This window comes from Littorina saxatilis, linkage group LG3 (genome assembly GCF_037325665.1).
Source record: "Littorina saxatilis isolate snail1 linkage group LG3, US_GU_Lsax_2.0, whole genome shotgun sequence".
NCBI lineage: Eukaryota > Metazoa > Mollusca > Gastropoda > Littorinimorpha > Littorinidae > Littorina > Littorina saxatilis.
This window is the reverse complement of record NC_090247.1, coordinates 601,393-620,688: the sequence shown is the minus strand read 5'-3', so window position 1 is coordinate 620,688 and position 19,296 is coordinate 601,393. Positions and strand designations below refer to the sequence as shown.

At 40.9% G+C, this 19,296-nt stretch overlaps 1 protein-coding gene across 1 annotated transcript; it reads right to left on the bottom strand.

Annotated features, from left to right (window-relative positions):
• Positions 1-1,713: 1,713 nt before the first annotated feature.
• LOC138961347 (superoxide dismutase [Mn], mitochondrial-like) lies at positions 1,714-19,277 on the bottom strand. The gene is made up of 4 exons (XM_070332955.1): positions 19,159-19,277; positions 11,695-11,891; positions 2,558-2,854; positions 1,714-2,156 (listed from the first exon to the last, which is right to left on the bottom strand). The coding sequence occupies exons 1-4, from the start codon at positions 19,188-19,190 to the stop codon at positions 2,005-2,007; spliced, it is 678 nt and encodes a 225-aa protein (XP_070189056.1). The 5' UTR covers positions 19,191-19,277; the 3' UTR covers positions 1,714-2,004.
• Between the last annotated feature and the right edge of the window lie 19 nt (positions 19,278-19,296).

Below are 19,296 nucleotides of genomic sequence, written 5' to 3'. Positions count from 1 at the left end.
GGAAGGGTGAAACAATTCTGCATAGGATTATCAGGAAAAGCCACAAATCCGGTACTGTGTACACACAGATGTAAGAAATGCTGAAAACAAAGAAAGTATAAATACTATAATGGTGGTGTGGCAAAAAGCGATGGCAGGTCGCTATTAAAGGGGAGAGAGGAAGACGTTTGTAACACTCACAATTTTTTTTTCAGTACAGTCTTGGAGTAGCAAGAGTTCTAAGAAATGCCTTCATGTTTACAGAGAAAAAAATACCCAGCAGTGATCCACAAATGAGTATTTGTCATGAAAGTAACGCAGAAGGTTCGACCAAAGGAGGGTGCATTTCCTGTAGATGCACTTCCTGTAGACATTTTTCCTGCAGGAAAAAACCGGATCACATCCAATCTCGTGTCATACCTGAGACTGCTGACAGATGTAAACATCAGAGTTTACAATTTCCCTTTGATGAGACTTTAAGTATATTGCAACGCCGCACTGATCACAGGCATGCCAATTACTTGGAATACGGTACCCATCGGGCGCTAAAATGTGTTTTAACAACTGACAGCCCAGAGATTGTGTGACGTGCTGGTCGAGTGGTTGTATCAGTTATTGTGGTGTTCCGTTACTTTGACAGCCGGCAAAATTGAATGATATTGTCGCTGTAATTAACAAACCTTGTATCACTTGCTGTTTTGAGAAAAACAAAACAAAAATCTAATTCTTGGGTTTATAGTTTTTTTTAGAACAGTGCAATAGTAGTCTAAAAAATTTTTAATGTCAGTTGGATACAACTGAGAAATATTGAGATAGCTTTTCCAAAATGGGAGCTTCTTTCCAAAGGAGTCAAGAAATATATATATATATATACGATTTTTTCTTCAGTGGCCATATTTCATCTTTCTAAGAAATTTTTTTAGCTAAAAATCAAACTGAAGCAACCTTGTATATTCCATGTTACGACATAGTTTCCGCCCAAGTTTGGCACGAAAACTTTGTAAGTTAAACCCAAGTGAGGTTGTTATTGTGCACTCTTGAAACAAATGAAGATGCGAGTTTTCTTCTCAAGAACTATTTCTCGCTTTAAAAAGCAGCTTCAGATACAAGCTTTTCTCACCACGTGGTGGTGGGGGGGGTTAACTATTGTTTTTGTTCCAAAACCTCAAAAATTGAGATACGAGGTGTGTGAATTACAGCGACCATATGCCTTATGAGGGTTCACTGTAAGCTTAACTGATGTAAAATCGTCATATTTTTCACTTTGGATTGAATGTTACTGTCGGAAGATTCTAAACTAGCAATCTTCTTGTGAAAACAAAGGTGTAGCAAAGTGTTGCATGATCTCTGGGGAAAAGCCTACCAGGAAATGCACTCGGGTGATCCCTCTATACACAATAACGCCCACAGGTAGTGCACCAACAGGTAATGCAGCCACTATTGGTTAATTAAATAAGATCCTTCTGTGAAAGTAACAGACCTATTTAACTTCCAAGAATGACCTTGCACCACCAAATTTTATTGCAAGTATTTGGCCGGTGCTAAGTTACAACAATTAATACTGGACTCGATGGAAAGACGAGTGGACGACTAACATTGAAAAACGATAGAGAAAAATAAATTTTCAAAAACCAACCATTTGGAGAGAAAATTCTTACGTTTGTACTTTTTGGATACCAGCATGAATGCACTGGACATAATCAACCATCCATTCTCTCACAGAACAAAACAAGCTTGCTCAGTTCCAGTACTTTATTAAAGCTTTGATTTTCAATTACTCTCATTGTACATGAAACAAAGGATACAAATAAGTACAATTTGAAAAATTTTCACATTGAGATTAAGCGCTTATCAAGATTACAACTGACTAACACAAAAAAAAAAACCTTGAAAAAAATAAAGACCACTCGCACTCGTAAAACCATTCAACAAACAAAACCTTGCCAAACTCAGTGAAGTCTATGTCTTTTCTGTTCAGCTACAAGCAACACACAACTTTAGTTTTCATCTTGACATCAGAACATGCTAACACTCCAGTTTTGCCTGGTGGAAACGGTCAGAAACACGGTTCCAGTTGACAATGTTAAAGATGGCATTCACGTAGTCGGGACGGACGTTCTTGTACTGAAGGTAGTAGGCATGCTCCCACACATCAATGCCGAAGAGAGGAACCAGACCTGGGGAACAGTAAGCATAAACCGAGGATGTGCTCTGATATATCAATCATCATTGTTATTATAAAATCAGTAATAGTAAAACCATTTTAAAAAACAACTGATACCAGACGCACATAAAACAGTAATGTAAGTAATAGCATTTCATTGCTCTTTCTCAGTATTTCTGATAAAGTCTTGATTACTCCAAAATTGTGTAAACGTACGTCTAGGACTGTAGAGTTTCAACTGCATGCATGAGATAGAAAAGCAACCCACCCTCCCCAAATCCTATCCAGCAGTGCAAACAGTAATATCCACTCATACATATTATATGCTCGAGATTAAACAAAAATCTGAACAGAATGACAGATTTGTTCAGACTTTTTAACAGTACTGCAAGTATTAAGTAAACAAACTCCCACCAGTAGTTGCTTCCAATGGGTCCTGATTGGGGCAAGCCGAAATGCGAAGACGACCATTCACTGGATTGAAACCCAGCCAGCCCCACCCGGATCCCTGGACGGCAACCGTCTTACCAATCAGCTCTTTCTTCATGGCTTCGAAAGTGCCATAGTCATGTTTAATCTGGTCCATCAAATCGCCAGTTGGTTCCTCTCCACCCTGCGGGCCCAGCGTGTCCCAGAAGATGCTGTGGTTGATGTGTCCCCCTCCGTTGAACTTCAGTGCCGGCTGCAGCGAGATGGCTGCCTGAATATCCTCTGTTGTGAAAGGTAACAGGAGTGAAGAGTGAAAATGAATGTGCATAAAATGAAGTGTTTTGGGAAATGGTAGTACATGTGATGAGAGGTCGCCCATATAGGACCAGCCACAATTGTCCTTGACTCTACATTGTGTAGTACCTGTGATGAGAGGTCGCCCATATAGGACCAGCCACAATTGTCCTTGACTCTACATTGTGTAGTACCTGTGATGAGAGGTCGCCCATATAGGACCAGCCACAATTGTCCTTGACTCTACATTGTGTAGTACCTGTGATGAGAGGTCGCCCATATAGGACCAGCCACAATTGTCCTTGACTCTACATTGTGTAGTACCTGTGATGAGAGGTCGCCCATATAGGACCAGCCACAATTGTCCTTGACTCTACATTGTGTAGTACCTGTGATGAGAGGTCGCCCATATAGGACCAGCCACAATTGTCCTTGACTCTACATTGTGTAGTACCTGTGATGAGAGGTTGCCCATATAGGACCAGCCACAATTGTCCTTGACTCTACATTGTAAGTGTCTCTTCCAAACAGGTTTACTTTGGTAAATTTTATAGACCCCACAAAAACAAGATGTTTCTTTTAACCTTTGCCCGTCCGGGTTATCGACTACACACGGAAGTCATCGTGGGGCCGTGCGGACCTATACTTCTCATTTCCTTCTTTGAGAAACATGGGTCCGCACGGCCCCACGATGTTTGTAGTCAAAATATGACCTCTTTTTTTCCAATTACTTCTCGCTGAAATGTTAGGACATAAGAGCTTTTTAGGTGCCCGAGGCATTCTTAAAAGCTCATTAAAAAATTCTAACTAGTTTGAGATATTTGCAATTAAACACCCTTCTGGGTCCACACGGACCCACGATCACCTGGCAATGAAAGTGTTTTTAAATTGATTTCGAAAAATTTATTTTGATCATAATTTTTATATTTTTTAATTTCAGAGCTTGTTTTTAATCCAAATATAACATATTTATATGTTTTTGGAATCAGAAAATGATGAAGAATAAGATGAACGTAAATTTGGATCGTTTTATAAAAAAAATATTTTTTTTACAATTTTCAGATTTTTAATGACCAAAGTCATAACTTAATTTTTAAGCCACCAAGCTGAAATGCAATACCGAAGTCCGGCCTTCGTCGAAGATTGCTTGGCCAAAATTTCAATCAATTTGATTGAAAAATGAGGGTGTGACAAAAAGCCGGATATGACGTCATCAAAAGTATTTATCGAAAAAAAGAAAAACACGTCTGAGGATATCATTCCCAGGAACTCTCATGTCAAATTTCATAAAGATCGGTCCAGTAGTTTGGTCTGAATCGCTCTACACACACACACGCACAGACAGACAGACACAGACACACACACACACATACACCACGACCCTCGTCTCGATTCCCCCTCTATGTTAAAACATTTAGTCAAAACTTGACTAAATGTAAAAACCAACCTCTCGCAAACACTACGATCAGAAGGCAACAAAGATTATAATTCATCAGGAGGTTTTTTGTTTGTTTGCTTAACGCCCAGCCGACCACGAAGGGCCATATCAGGGCAGTGCTGCTTTGACATATAACGTGCGCCACACACAAGACAGAAGTCGCAGCACAGGCTTCATGTCTCACCCAGTCACATTATTCTGACACCGGACCAACCAGTCCTAGCACTAACCCCATAATGCCAGACGCCAGGCGGAGCAGCCACTAGATTGCCAATTTTAAAGTCTTAGGTATGACCCGGCCGGGGTTCGAACCCACGACCTCCCGATCACGGGGCGGACGCCTTACCACTAGGCCAACCGATTCATCAGGAGGTGTCTCCCACTATTAGTATTACTAAGATCAACAAAGATAATTCATCAGGAGGTGTCTCCCACTATTACTAAGATCAACAAAGATTATAATTCATCAGTGCCCGTATGCTTATGGGGGAAGTTCGCGAAAACTCCCGAAGTTTTGAGTGACATCGGAAGAACTTGCCTCACTTTCGTATGCATGGGCCGGAAGAAGGGCTTACTTCGAAGCAAAGCGAGGAAGTAATTGATGGTAGTTTGCGACAACTTCCTACGTTTTGAGCGACATCGGAAGTACATCCTCAATTTTGCATGCATGAGACGGAAAAAGTGCTTACTTTTGAAGCAAGCGAGGAAGTAAGCGAGGTTAATTGTACTACAGCGAAACCCAGGAGTAAACACGCTGCTTCCAAAGTTTCTCAGTGCAAAATAGCAGGGCTTTTCTTTGTTTTTTTCATATAAAACTGATCTAACGCAAATGAAAGTCCCAAAGAGAGAAAATAGAAAGAAAAGTCGTATCTCGTGCGTGCATTTCGTGTAAATTTCCCTGAATACAAACCTGAGTTGCCAGCTTTGACTTTTGTTCGTTCTGGGTCACTGGCCACCACTTAAAATTTCATCCCCGCTTATAATTCCTATAAGGGGTGTTTCTATGTAAATGGGCGTCTTTGTGTGCATGTGTGAGAGTGTGCATGTGGGTGTGTGTGTGTGTGTGTGTGTGTGTGTGTGTGTGTGCATGCGTGTGTGTGTAGGTGTGCGTCTGTTCATTCATTCATTCGTTTGCAGTGCACGCGAGCACATGTGTGTGTGGGGGGGGGGAGGGTGTGTGAGTGTGTGTGTGTGTGTGTGTGTGTGTGCGTGTGTGTGTATGTATTTGTATGTATTTGTGCGAGTGCCTGCCTGCCTGCCTGTGTGCGGGTATAATTGTGCGTTTGTTTGTGTGCGCATGCGTGTGTGTGTGTGTGTTCGACGGTGTGTGTGCACCCCCACCCCCCCACCCCACACCCCCACTATTATGAGCTGATTATTTGCGCCTCGATATTTTATTTATTTTCTTACGTTTTATGTAGTTTGTTGTGATTCACCACACCCGAGTTTCTCGAAATTGAGATAATAAAGTGTTCTATGTCTAACACACATGCACACACGCGCGTAGGATAAACACATCCAATCTTGACTTTCAACTTTCCATAAACATACATCCTGTTCACAATTAACGAGGACAAACATAATTTACTAACACCTAAGTACAGCATTTTGTAAAAATTTGGACACACATTTTCCCCATTAATATGAAAGTTACTGAACTTATCTTCTTTTCACTACACCTTATATCTTGATTCCCAAAAAAACTTGAGTTCTGCCTTTTTAAATTGACCAGTAGCCCAAAACTTTCGCTCTAACCAAACAGTTTTACCGATACACGATCATTAAAAAAAAAAAAGAGGTTTAACATAACTGACTTCGCTACCACATAAACAAAAAAAGTTTTATTCTCCCCAGCATTCTGGTCAACAAAATCATTATTACAGACAGTCATTCAATTTCAAGACAATCATCACAGCTTTGAACAGACCATTTCGTTCAACCAGTCAAAAACAACAACTATAGTAAAAGCTACAGCGTGCGCGATCAACGTTCGCCCATTTACGAACTCGCGATGAGATTTGTTTCTTCTGGTCGCCAAGCCTACCGTTTAAAAACGCATGCGCACTAATTGGGATTCCCCCAATTTCCTCGACCTTGACCTCAGGACTCTCGAAGCCACTACTTCAGCATTCAAGTTAGCTCGTGCATACCGAGCAGCTGGCAACTTTGCTTCCAAAGTTCCCACTTTCAAAGCTAATTTCATCATTTATACGACGGTATCGCATCTTAAAGGTCCTTACCCATCTAAAAGAAACCTCCAACGCATGCTACAATTGCCTGACATTCTCATTCTGGTTTTAAAGGCAGCTCATTGGGAAATGAGCTCAGACACAATCTTGAAGACGTGAAATGCGTCAATCAAGCAACTGTCGTAACTTGGCTACAATGAGACGGTCGGCTACCTTGCACCATAGACACGAACTGTGACATTCTTGTTTAATTTAGGTGAAAAGCTTGAAACAGAGGGGCTCAAAACCGACAGTACGATCATTTACTGACCGAAAAAAACGTGCTCAAGTCATTCGGCGAAGGTGGTGAGCTTTCAAACTAGCACGACTGACTAACTGATAACACATCTTTGCATAGTGCTTTTTCTAGACGAGTAGCATAGTGCAGTGGTTACGGATTCGGAATTTCAATCCGACGCTCTGGGTTCAAGTGCCGCTGGGAGCTACAAAATTAATTTTTTTTTTTAATTAACCTTTTTCTTAAAGGACATTTTTATACCGAAATCGCCATTTGACCATTAAAATGCAGAGTCTATTATTTACAATTATCAACAATACACCCCCTTTCGATCAGGAAAGACGAAGCCAGTGTAGCCGTTTGAAAATTCATTGTAGTATTCCAGAGTAGTACTCATAGTAGGATATCCTTATTTGGAAAATTTCAAGCTCAAAAGTCCTCTCAAATCCCGTGCATTTCGTGCGTTTAAAAAAAAGCGTGGACAGCGCTCCAGTGTCAAACTGTTGCTGCACTTGTTTGGGCGTGGCTATAAGCAAAGTGACATGAATTTGATTGGTCAGTATTTTTAGGCAAAGCACAATTGTTCTGAGCAAACAGAAAACAAAATATTGGAAGCGTGAGTCACGCTACCCCAAAATAAAATCTTTTTTTACATATTTTTTTTTTCTATAACTTTTTCCCCCATGGTTCATTCATCACTCGACATAACTTTTTAGCGAAATCTAACCATAAGATTATTGAAAAAAAAGCAAAAATGTAGATGACCACCTTTAATCGACCTCAATTGCATTCAGACTGCAACAACCGGTTTTTGCCTCTGTGTTAATTTTTTTAAACGCGTAAAGAATTATGTCCTATGCTTTCAAAAAAAAATCGAATCTTGACTTATAACTGTACATAACCATGCATCGCCATACGGTAATCAAAAATTAACGAGGGAAAACAAATTAAAACACCGATGAACAGTATTGTCTTTTCTAAACTTCTTGACAGACATTTCCCCAATAAATAAGGAACAAGTCACTAAACTTAGTTATTTACGGTCTACTGCATAATGTTCTTCCTTTTAAACTTTACCAGTAACCCAAAGTTTCCCTATAATCAATCTATGTTTGTCCAACAGTTTTACCGATATAAAATTATTAAACACAAGTTCAACATACAGTAATTGTTGTAATTATTGTGAGAACGAAATTGATTAGGCCAAAAAAAAAAAAAGGTCTGTTTACGGTAACATAGGCCAAAAAAATAGGGTCGGTAGGTCGGGATTTTTTTTTTCTCTCCAAAAAACCATATTTTTACGTTATTTTGCCAAAAAAACAAGATTTTTTATTTTTTTTTCCCAAATGCCAAAAAAAAGTCTAGGGTCGCGCGAAAAAACTAGAGTCGGTCGGGTTACCGTAAACAGACCTATTTTTTTTTTGGGCCTTATACTGATTTTTTTTTTTCTGTGCCCCAAAATTATGTTCACTTGGAAATGCGTTATGGATAAAGTGATTTGTAAATATAATATGATTATCAAAAATTACCGTAAAGGAAGTTTTTTGGGCGTGTTTAAAATAGTATTGTTAACGATAAACAAGATCAACGAAGAGGGATAAAAAAAAAATTAAAAAAAAGGGTTGAAGCAAGCAGCTGAGATCAACAACAACAACAACAACAACAAACAAGTCGCGTAAGGCGAAATTACTACATTTAGTCAAGCTGCGGAACTCACAGAATGAAACTGAACGTAGTCCGCCGCTAGTACAAAAGGCAGTGAAAGTGACGAGCCTGTTTGGCGCGGTAGCGGTTGCGCTGTGCTTCATAGCACGCTTTACTGTACCTCTCGTCGTTTTAACTTTCTGAGCGTGTTTTTAATCCAAACATATCATATCTATATGTTTTTGGAATCAGGAACCGACAAGGAATAAGATGAAATAGTTTTTAAATCGATTTCGGAAATTTAATTTTGATCATAATTTTTATATTTTCAATTTTCAGAGCTTGTTTTTAATCCAAATATAACATATTTATATGTTTTTGGAATCAGAACATGATAAAGAATAAGATGAATGTAAATTTGGATCGTTTTATAAAAAAAATATTTTTTTTACAATTTTCAGATTTTTAATGAGCTAAGTCATTAATTAATTTTTAAGCCACCAAGCTGAAATGCAATACCAAAGTCCGGCCTTTGTCGAAGATTGCTTGTCCAAAATTTCAATCAATTTGATTGAAAAATGAGGGTGTGACAGTGCCGCCTCAACTTTTACAAAAAGCCGGATATGACGTCATCAAAGACATTTATCGAAAAAAAGAAAAAAACGTCCGGGGATATCATTCCCAGGAACTCTCATGTAACATTTCATAAAGATTGGTCCAGTAGTTAAGTCTGAATCGCTCTACACACACACACACACACAGACAGACACACACACACACCACACCCTCGTCTCGATTCCCCCCTCAACGTAAAAAGAAAAAAAGTTCAACATAATCATTTACTCTTCTCCTAACATTCAAGCCAACAAAGTCATTTGTCATAGGCAGTCATTTGATTCCAAGACAATCATCACAGGTTTGAACCGACCCTTTCGTTTAACCATTAAAAAAACAACAGCAATAACGCTGTTAGTACTACAGCGCGCTCAACGTTCGCCTTTTTGAAATCGCGATGAGATTTGTTTCTTCTGGTGGCAAGCTTACCGTTAACAAACGCATGCGTACTTGTTAGGATTCCCCCAATTTTCGCGACCTTAACCGAATACTCTCGAAGTCACCACTCTGGCGTTCATGCATAGTGAACAGTTGGAAAGTTAAACTTCGGGAGTTCCCACTTCCGAAAGAGGCCTCTACTTCCAGTGTTGCTGACTTCCTCCTCATGCATACGGGCCCAGGAGGTGTCTCCCACTATTACTAAGATCAACAAAGATTATAATTCATCAGGAGGTGTCTCCCACTATTACTAAGGTCCACCAAAGGAAGGGGTGGAATTAAAACAAGTCGTGTGAAGCCATATCAAAACATGTAGTCAATCTGTCAGCCTGAAACTAAACGATAAACACTGAAACTCATGAAGCGATCAGTCATCACCGAGGCGAGCTGAACTGGTCACCAGGAAGCATGCAAACATAGGACCATTTTTTTTCGTTAATTCCGAGCACATTTTTTGAGTAAACATGACAAATCTATAGATACATTTTTGGATTTAGAAAATGATAAGGCCAAATAAAAATATATGTTGGTTTAGGGTAACGTGATCAAAAAAGATAGGGCCTAGGGTCGGTAGATCACCTTTTTTTCTCTCTTACATTTAGTCGATTTTAAAGGAAGTTACTTCCCTTAGTCTTGGTATCGTTCGCAAAATGTGTTTTTGTTTCTTTGAGAAATGAAAAGTTTTACGGTCGGCAGGAAACAAATAGGGTCGGTCGGGTCACCCTTAACCAACATATATTTTTATTTGGCATAATGAAAATAATGCCATCATTTTTTGGATCTGTTTCCAAATTTCAATTTCAATAAGAATTTTTTGAACTTTAAAGAAATTATTTAATTAATTTTGAATCCCTGCCAAGTCGTTTATTTTTTCTGCTCGATCCTTCTCGACAAATATGCTCTGCTCTGAGAGAGCAAACCGGATGTTACCACTGCAAAATTCAAGCGTTGACTGAAGCTCTCAAGGTCATACACGCCGTATAGGTGGGGTTTCGGGTTGTGAATTCTGTACATGTACATGATTTTATCCTTATTTTTCAACCTCGTAGCCCCGGAAAGTCATAAATAGACCACAACTTTAAGCTGTTAGGCCACATGATGTTTTTTGTTTATCGTACTTTATGCACGGACCTGGGAACCCCTGTTTTGCACTTGGGGTATTCTCAAACAAACTTGGTGTATTTTCAGAAAAATTATATATATATGAAGTCTTATATCGCGCGCATATCTCCAGACTCGGACTCAAGGCGCAGGGATCTCTTTATGCCGTATGAGATGGAATTTTTTTACACAATACATCACGCATTCACATCGACCAGCAGATAGCAGCCATTTCGGCGCATATCCTACTTTTCACGACCTATTATTCCAAGTCACACGGGTATTTTGGTGGACATTTTTTATCTATGCCTATACAATTTTGCCAGGAAAGACCCTTTTGTCAATCGTGTGATCTTTAACGTGCACACCCCAATGTAGTGTACACGAAGGGACCTCGGTTTTTCGTCTCATCCGAAAGACTAGCACTTGAACCCACCACCTAGGTTAGGAAAGGGGGGAGAAAATTGCTAACGCCCTGACCCAGGGTCGAACTCGCAACCTCTCGCTTCCGAGCGCAAGTGCGTTACCACTCGGCCACCCAGTCATTCGGATATGCTCATTCGGAAAATGAGCATAATCCACATTGCATTTGAACATCCATGATTCAAACATGCTTCACACGGGTCCGTCGCACTGTTAATTATGTTTACCAGAACAAATGCTTCTTTTAATGTTTTACTGACAAAAACTGTAATCATGTGTCAAAATACTGTAATCATGTGTCAAAATACTGTAATCATGTGTCAAAATACTGGATCGGCTTCGGGATGCGCTTGTGAAGAAAAGTAGTCCAGGAATTTTTCTCGGTTTTTTTCTTCTCACTGACCGTAATGATCGTATTCTAGACAATAATGCGTACAAAATACGGCGAAATTGTATGTGTTCCCACGTCTGTATGCATCTTGTTGGTGGGAAAAGTCTGGTCACTGGGGTTGACTGAGGGTGCTACTCACTGACCATGATAAAAAGAAACATGGCCTGTACTCTTTTGTTAAGTCTGCTGTCAAATATGTTTGTACGGGTCACTTGGTGACCTCAATACAAAGGTCTCCAGCTTTCTTATCTCGCTGGTGGGTGATATCGAATGGCTCAACTGTTCCCATTTAGCAGGTGAAAGCAGACTCACTTTTGGCAAGAGCTTCTTGTATTTTTTCTTCAGCGACGTTGAGATTGTTGACGTATGTGGCGTGATGCTTCTGGTGATGCAGCTTCATAATATCAGCGGAGATGTATGGCTCAAGGGCATTGTAGTCGTAGGGAAGGTCGGGTAAGGTGTGCTTCAGCTTGGCAGCCAAGGGCGCCACCACGCCTGGCTTGAGAAAGCTGGAACAAAACAGCAATAAGCTTTAATATAAAGTTTCAAAAGTAAACTTTGATTTAGTTAATATACTTACCAACTCACATAGATAGCAATAACTTCATTTTGTTGCTAAGGTATTGAAGCACTCATCCGTGGTAACACGGGAGGTAACTCTTAAAAACAAACTCTACACCATATAAGGCATGGTCCATGGTAGTTACCTCCCCTACCGGTGTCCTGCGCATGCGACGGACATACACCGGTGACACTCATTCCATTCTGAAACACATACCCCTTTAATAATAATAATATGTTTGTTTGTTTGTTTATTTGTTGCTTAACGTCCAGCCGACTACGCAGAGCCATATCAGGACGAGGAAGGGGCGGATGAAGGGGGCCACTTGTCAAGCGATTCCTGTTTACAAATGCACTAACCCATTACTTGTGTCCCAGCAGGCTTTAGTAAAACTAAATTAATACCTACTGGAAGATTACCAGTTTCCAGTATGTTAAAATAGGCTTAACCTATCTACTGCTGGACTTACATCAGAACACTAACAGATTAAACTATACATGAATCGCGAGACAAGCGGCAAGAGAAGAGATTTTTGGAAAAAATACAGGTGAATGAGCAAGAAGGCAGAAAAAAGAAAAGAATTCATGAAGAAAAAGAGAGCATGACAGGAAAGAGGAACCAAAAATCTACCTAACAGCAAACTAGAAAGCTCCTGCGGTTCCAAAAACAGGAGGGGCTTTTAATTTCATAACCGCAGTGCCCCACTGCGGGAAATAATAATAATAATAATAATAATAATAATAAATGAGAATTTATATAGCGCAACATCATAACTTTACAATTATGCTCTTTGCGCTTGACACATTTAAAATTAAAACACAGTTGTACAAGCATTTACTTCTACATTCATAGTCAGCAACGCTTAATAAAAAGCATACACCATCAAACATACATTACAACAGATTCTTCCACTAACTAAGTAATAAAAACATGAATAAAATAGGTAGTGAAAACAAGGAAATACCAGCTGAATACCCTTAATCAAACAGAACATGTTATCAACAATACTGAAAACAGCCCTAGATGTTTATATATACATTATCACATTATCACTAAAACAACAAATACACTACATGTAGCCTACTGATGGACTGAGAAAGCAAAATCAGGGGTTGTATTTCTTGAAGAGGTGCGTTTTAAGTGCTCGTTTGAATGCTTGGGGTGACTGACAGTGGCAGATCTGCAAGGGGAGAGAATTCCATTGTGTGGGTGTGCAGAAAGTAAAAGTGCGTTGTGGTTTTGGTGTGTGGAATGGTGAGGATGCGACAGTCAGAAGAGGCACAGAGTTGTCTTGCTGGAGAATAGACACAATATGCGGGGCAGGTTGGGAGGGAATTCAGTATGTGAGTTGGTAAGTATATTTAACTAAATCAAAGTTTACTTTTGAAACTTGATATTTAATTACATATTCTTACCCAACTCACATAGATAGCAGATTGCTAATTAAGGTGGTGGGGAAATATTCACAGTCAATCTCTTGTAAGTACTTGTCCGGCAGCAACTATAGCCGGCAGACCATGTGTACTATAATCGAAAATGTTAAAAGTAAATTTTGATTTGATTAATATACTTACCCGAATCACATATAGCATTGACACAGTCTGACACGCTAAGGTCTAAAAACGCTTACCCGTCTAACATTTTTAAAGGGAAGCAACCCCATCACCAAAAGAGCTAAAAATAGCCATGGTAATGAGCACATACTCTGTGAGTTACCTCCCAATGGTGTGTACTACGTCACTACCTCTATCACCACGTGGCTACAATCATACGGCTTTAAAGAAACTAAAAAACCATACGCTATCGGAAACCCAACCGCGGAAGCGGATCCAGCAGCGGATCGGTAAGCATCAGCCTCCAACCATCCGGAAACCGCCGAAGCGAAACCGGAAGTCGAGGCTGATGAGTGCCGACCGCCAACACCGAAGTGTTATTGGCGGAAGGCAATACCATCCTGCCACCGGAAGCCGCAGCCGCGGAAGCGGAACCGGCAGTGGATTGGTAAGCATCAGCATCAACCGGATCCAACGAATGGCGACCGGAAGACCCTGTTGTCCTACTACCGGAAGTAGCGGACACATGCTCTTCACGCCCCAGCCTGTACCCCGGAGAGGTATGCGACTGACGTGAGGAATTAACCTTTTGGCTGGTGTGAACTTCCGCTAAAGCAGAAACCGTTGCCGCAGGTTTGCGTACTTCGCCAAGAACACCTCCTGCCGACGCGTAAGCGCCGAGAGGACCAGGACGTGCTGATGTCTGAAAATCAGACAAAAATTTGTCGAAAAGGAACACCTGACGACGAGTCCAACACCACTGTTGGTTCTGCAACCACGTCGGCAGACGTAATGGTTGCAGCCGGCGAGAGACTTTGCGTTACCAAAACCTGCTGCCAAGGCAAACACCGCCCGCGACGCCAAAGCGCCGAGAGGACTGGGCGGTGCTGATGTCTGACAGGCAGACAAAAGTTCGTTGACAGGAAACCTGACTACGACCTAAACGCATCTGTCGGCTCTGCAACAACGTCAGAAGACGTAATGGTTGCAGAAGGTTCGTAACGAACCCGTGCGAGCGACCGTGCGTTACTTACTCCGGAAGGGAGCAGCAGAGAAGCCTAACTTGCTATTTGTTTACAATCAGCAGTTAACATGTCCTGAACCTCAGAATAAACAATGACAAAAAGAGGACAAGAAGCTCCTCTCGCTTAACTTCATTATGGTTGTAACACCTGTGGTTATCAACCGAAGCTGAAATGTCAACTGAGGGAGAAGCGGTATCTATCAACAATAGAATAGAATGCTGCTTATCAGGTTAAAGTCCCAAACCAAAGACGGCTTCTCGCTAAGGAACCTTTTAGAACTCTGAGAGCTATGAGTAGTAGAAGAAGTTCGTGGTTTAGCGCCAGCTTTAACCATTTTGCCCAATTGAGAAACAGGTGAGCAAGTCGGTTTGGCAGAGCTCTTAGTTTTCTCTTTATGTCTAGGTTGTCGGCCATTTTGAAAGTAAAAAATGGCGGACCACTGTTACAAAAGACAAGTGGCAAAACTTTCAAAAACGCTAAGAAATCTTCTCGTTATACAAAATTAAAAAAGGAACGCTCTCACCGATTCCTGAAGAAGTGAAGAAGGACGTTGATATGTTACCAAGATTCGATGGCCTTCCCTGAAAGATAAGCCGAAGGCTTAAGAAAAAGCCTGAGCACCTCAAACACGTCAACGTGGGTTGAAGGAAAAGGAATGAGTGTCACCGGTGTATGTCCGGCACATGCGCAGGACACCGGTAGGGGAGGTAACTACCATGGACCATGCCTTATATGGTGTAGAGTTTGTTTTTAAGAGTTACCTCCCGTGTTACCACGGATGAGTGCTTCAATACCTTAGCAACAAAATGAAGTTATTGCTATCTATGTGAGTTGGGTAAAAATATGTAATTAAATTCAAATGTTGTAAATAACCAGCTTGGTGCATGTATCTCATGTCCTAGCTACTGTGCTCAGAAGTAAGATCAGATACTCTCATCACCACATCATCAGGTAGCAGTGCTTTCACCAAGGAGAGAAGCTTATGTAACCGAGTGCCGTAACACTACGATCACCCCGGGAGGCGAAGTGCAATCAAACAGGATTGAAAATGTTAGGGCTAATTTCTTAGCCCTATAAAAACTGTTATGCAAACCCGAAGGTTTTCATGAACATACAGACAATCGGAAATCACCAGACCCCATCACAAACAGAATTCCACAATCAACCGGTGTTGACTTAAAGGCCAACAACTCGGGTGCAGAGTCTGCTGTGAAAGGAGCGGTAGCCTCCCCTGTCACACTTATAATCAAGAAGGCAGCTTGGCAGCGAACATGTAATGATGTGTAACACATTCAAAACCTATCTTGTTTTGAACATGTACACAGATCTAGGTTAGTGGTTAAAGGGAAGCAACTGTTGTTTTTTGGGTAATGTGGACATTGATTGTTACCTCCCTTCAATTAGTCTTTTTAATTTGTTTAAAGGCACAGTAAGCCTCCCGTAAACCATCACAGAGCTCCCCGAGCGTCTACATACAGTACCAGCATACTTCCATTTGAACGCTCACCGAACGGGAACATCCTGCCTGCTTTCTGTCGAGCATGAGAAATTTTCAAAGAATTTATTTTCGTGGACTTGCTCCTCTACAACAATGGCGCTGTCACGTGTCAGGCTTTTACACACAGTACAAACACCCTTCCATTTGAACGCTCACATCCTAGGTGCCCTACGTAAAGAGCGAGCAATTTTTAAAGAATTAATTTTGCAGATTGTCTCGAACACTTTTTGGACCCATCCTGAACTCAGGTCAAAAATGAGTTACTTCCCTTCAGGTCTCATTCTATCGATGTAAACTGGCCATAGCCGTGGATCGATGATTATCAGAATGTTTTTGGACGGCGTGGTGCTTTTTTGCGCTAGACCTAACTTTTAAAATCTAAATAATAAATTGACAGCTTGTTACACAAACATTCTTTAATCATAAAATCTGTTTTCATCAAGACAAGATCAGTACAATTCGAAGTTGTGAAAGTTTGAAAAAGGAAAAGCCCGGAAGCAGGGTTACGCAAGGGTCGTAGCAGACGATGGTTTATGCATATCGCCGTTCCTCTCAACAGTCAAAAGCCATCGCTAGAGTTCTTGTGAACCACAGCCGTTTGTTTCGTGCATAAAAACGTGCTATTGTAGATAAGCTCACATCGAGTCGCATTCAAATGACTGACGACTACATTGTGAAAAAGGGAAACTGGATCACACGGGTTCACGATGGCTCAGGGGTAAGATTAACCACGCAAAAATAAATTCTTTGAAAATTGTTCGCTCTTTACGGAGGGCACTTAGGATGTTCTCAATCGGTGAGTGTTTAAATGAAAGGCTGTTTGTACTGTGTGTAAAAGCCTGACCGTACCTGTGATGGTTTACGGGAGGCTTACTGTGCCTTTAAGTTGTTTTAAAAGTGTTATTTTGATTAGGTATTAATGATAAAAAACGCTCGCGCTGGACCCGAGTACTCTTCAGACTGGCTCGCTCAATAAATATAAATGTTTGGAATGTCTGTGGTGTGAATGTTGGTTTCTGACCAGAAATGCAGATCTATCTCTGGCCGATTCATAGATTCAACCTACAAACTGCGACCTCATCTGTGATCAGATGGCCAAGCAATGCGTGAAATCTTTTATTCTAAAGCCTTATGGCTCGTTTCGACAAGCATTAAACGGATGAAATTCACCACATGCAGTTTATTCTTCAGAAAAATGCACACAAAAAATGGGTTGGGTTCGGTGATTTGTACATAAACGTCTTCCTCGCGATAGATTCGCTTATTATTTTGTCTTATGAAGCCGTCATCAACACGAACACAATGATTGCAGAAGCAAACTCTGTACCTACACGACCGAGACACAAGACTGATTATTTCACAGCTGCAATGTGAATAGAGAACAAAGACGTTTTGGGTAAGCTTACTCACGTCAGGTCTTCACTGACAAGCTTGGAACAGACGGAAAATTCCGAACAAAAGTAAATGATGTCAAAGTCTCTTTCGCTTTGCGTGTAACTTTGTCATGACGTATTTTTGTGTGACGCGTTCGGCTGTTCTATCAGCTCAATGGCTGTGTTGCCCCGCCGGTGTGAACTCCTCCTACGGCCAAGTCGTTTTTGTGGTTTATTTCGCATTTAGGTCCCAGGTAACATTATGAAGTTTTAATACGATCAATCGGACCTATTATCAAGTTAGTGTATCAACTTTTGAACGAACTGCGCCCAGTAGTTTCCCAGCAATAAGCTGTTAAGTAGAGAAAGACACACAGACACACACACAGACACACGATTAAAGTCTGCTGAGCCCTTGTACTAGCGTCTGCCTCCAATGCACAGGATTACGAGTTCCAATCCCTGCGGACGTGGCGAAAACTTCTGCTGGGGGTCGTCCTTTCTCCTTGCGTAAGAGATTTTCTCGTCAATAAAAATTAATGTAGGCTACATATTGGAAAAAAATAAAAAATAAAAATAAAATAAAAATATAAACAAGAAGAGCAAACGCTCGATCGAGTCACTTTCGCAGTTCTGAATATTATATGAGGCATCAGATGGACAGGAAGAAATTGCTATTCACAACACAATGAGTCACGTTCACATAAAATTTGAGCCCGGTCACTTTTATAGTTTCTGAGAAAAGCCCAACGTTAAGTTGTGTGTTGCCGAACAGAAAAGGCTAGTTATCTCCCTTGTTTTTCTGATAACGTTCGTAAAAGGCTACAGATGTAAATACTTTGATGTAAAGAATAATCCTACAAAGTTCCAATCACATCCGATGAACTTTGTCAAAGATATAAAATGTCTAATTTTTCCTTTGACGCTGACCTGTGACCTTGAAAAAGGTCAAAGGTCAACGAAACCATCATTAAAGTGTAGAGGTCATTGGAGGTCACGACTAAACAAAATATGAGCCCGATCGCTTTGATAGTTTCCGAGAAAAGATATAAAATGTCTAATTTTTCCTTTGACGCTGACCTGTGACCTTGAAAAAGGTCAAAGGTCAACGAAACCATCGTTAAAGTGTAGAGGTCATTGGAGGTCACGACTAAACAAAATATGAGCCCGATCGCTTTGATAGTTTCCGAGAAAAGTCCAACGTTAAGGTGGTGTCTACGGACGGCCGGCCGGACGGCCGGCCGGCCGGACGGCCGGACGGCCGGCCGGACAGACTAACACTGACCGATTACATAGAGTCACTTTTTCTCAAGTGACTCAAAAATAAGGGCCGCGGCAATAACGGGCTGCGGCAACAACGGGCCGCGGCAATAGCGGGTTGACCCCCTCTTAGGCTTTACATTGAACAGCTTGCTTGATAGACCGACAGCAGGAGAGTGTATTTCCGTGATTTGCTACAAAGAACGCCAGACATACATAATAAGCACATACACACACACACACACACACACACACACACACACACACACACACCATTATCATTATGCACATTCACGACACTGTACACATATTACATGCAGATCAAGGCATTGAAGTTCGGCCTCAACTTCGCAGTAGACAATATTTTGTCCTTGAGACATGTTTCCGAAATGCACGCAGTGCTGTAAGAATAACCCATGCATGAATAATTAAATTCATAGTATTGAAAAACCAATCATGTAATAAATGTACACCTCCACAACGAAATAATGAGCATTTTACACACCTTCTAACAGCGTTCGTGGAAGCAGACAACATTTTCAATGGAGTATGAAGAGGTGAAGGTCAAAGGCTCATTACTCTCTAACCAGATTAATAAACTTTGCCGTTCTTGCAGAATTTGTCAATTTAAAATTGTCTCATT

Bases quoted from the DNA above. Each gene is read 5' to 3' on its own strand.
- LOC138961347 (XM_070332955.1), bottom strand. From the start codon at position 19,190: ATGTTGTCTGCTTCCACGAACGCTGTTAGAAG. The intron at 11,892-19,158 runs GTGTGTAAAATG...GTTTTGTTCCAG, and splicing joins TCCACGAACGCTGTTAGAAG to CTTTCTCAAGCCAGGCGTGG. The intron at 2,157-2,557 runs GTGGGAGTTTGT...ACTGTTCCCCAG, and splicing joins CCCATTGGAAGCAACTACTG to GTCTGGTTCCTCTCTTCGGC.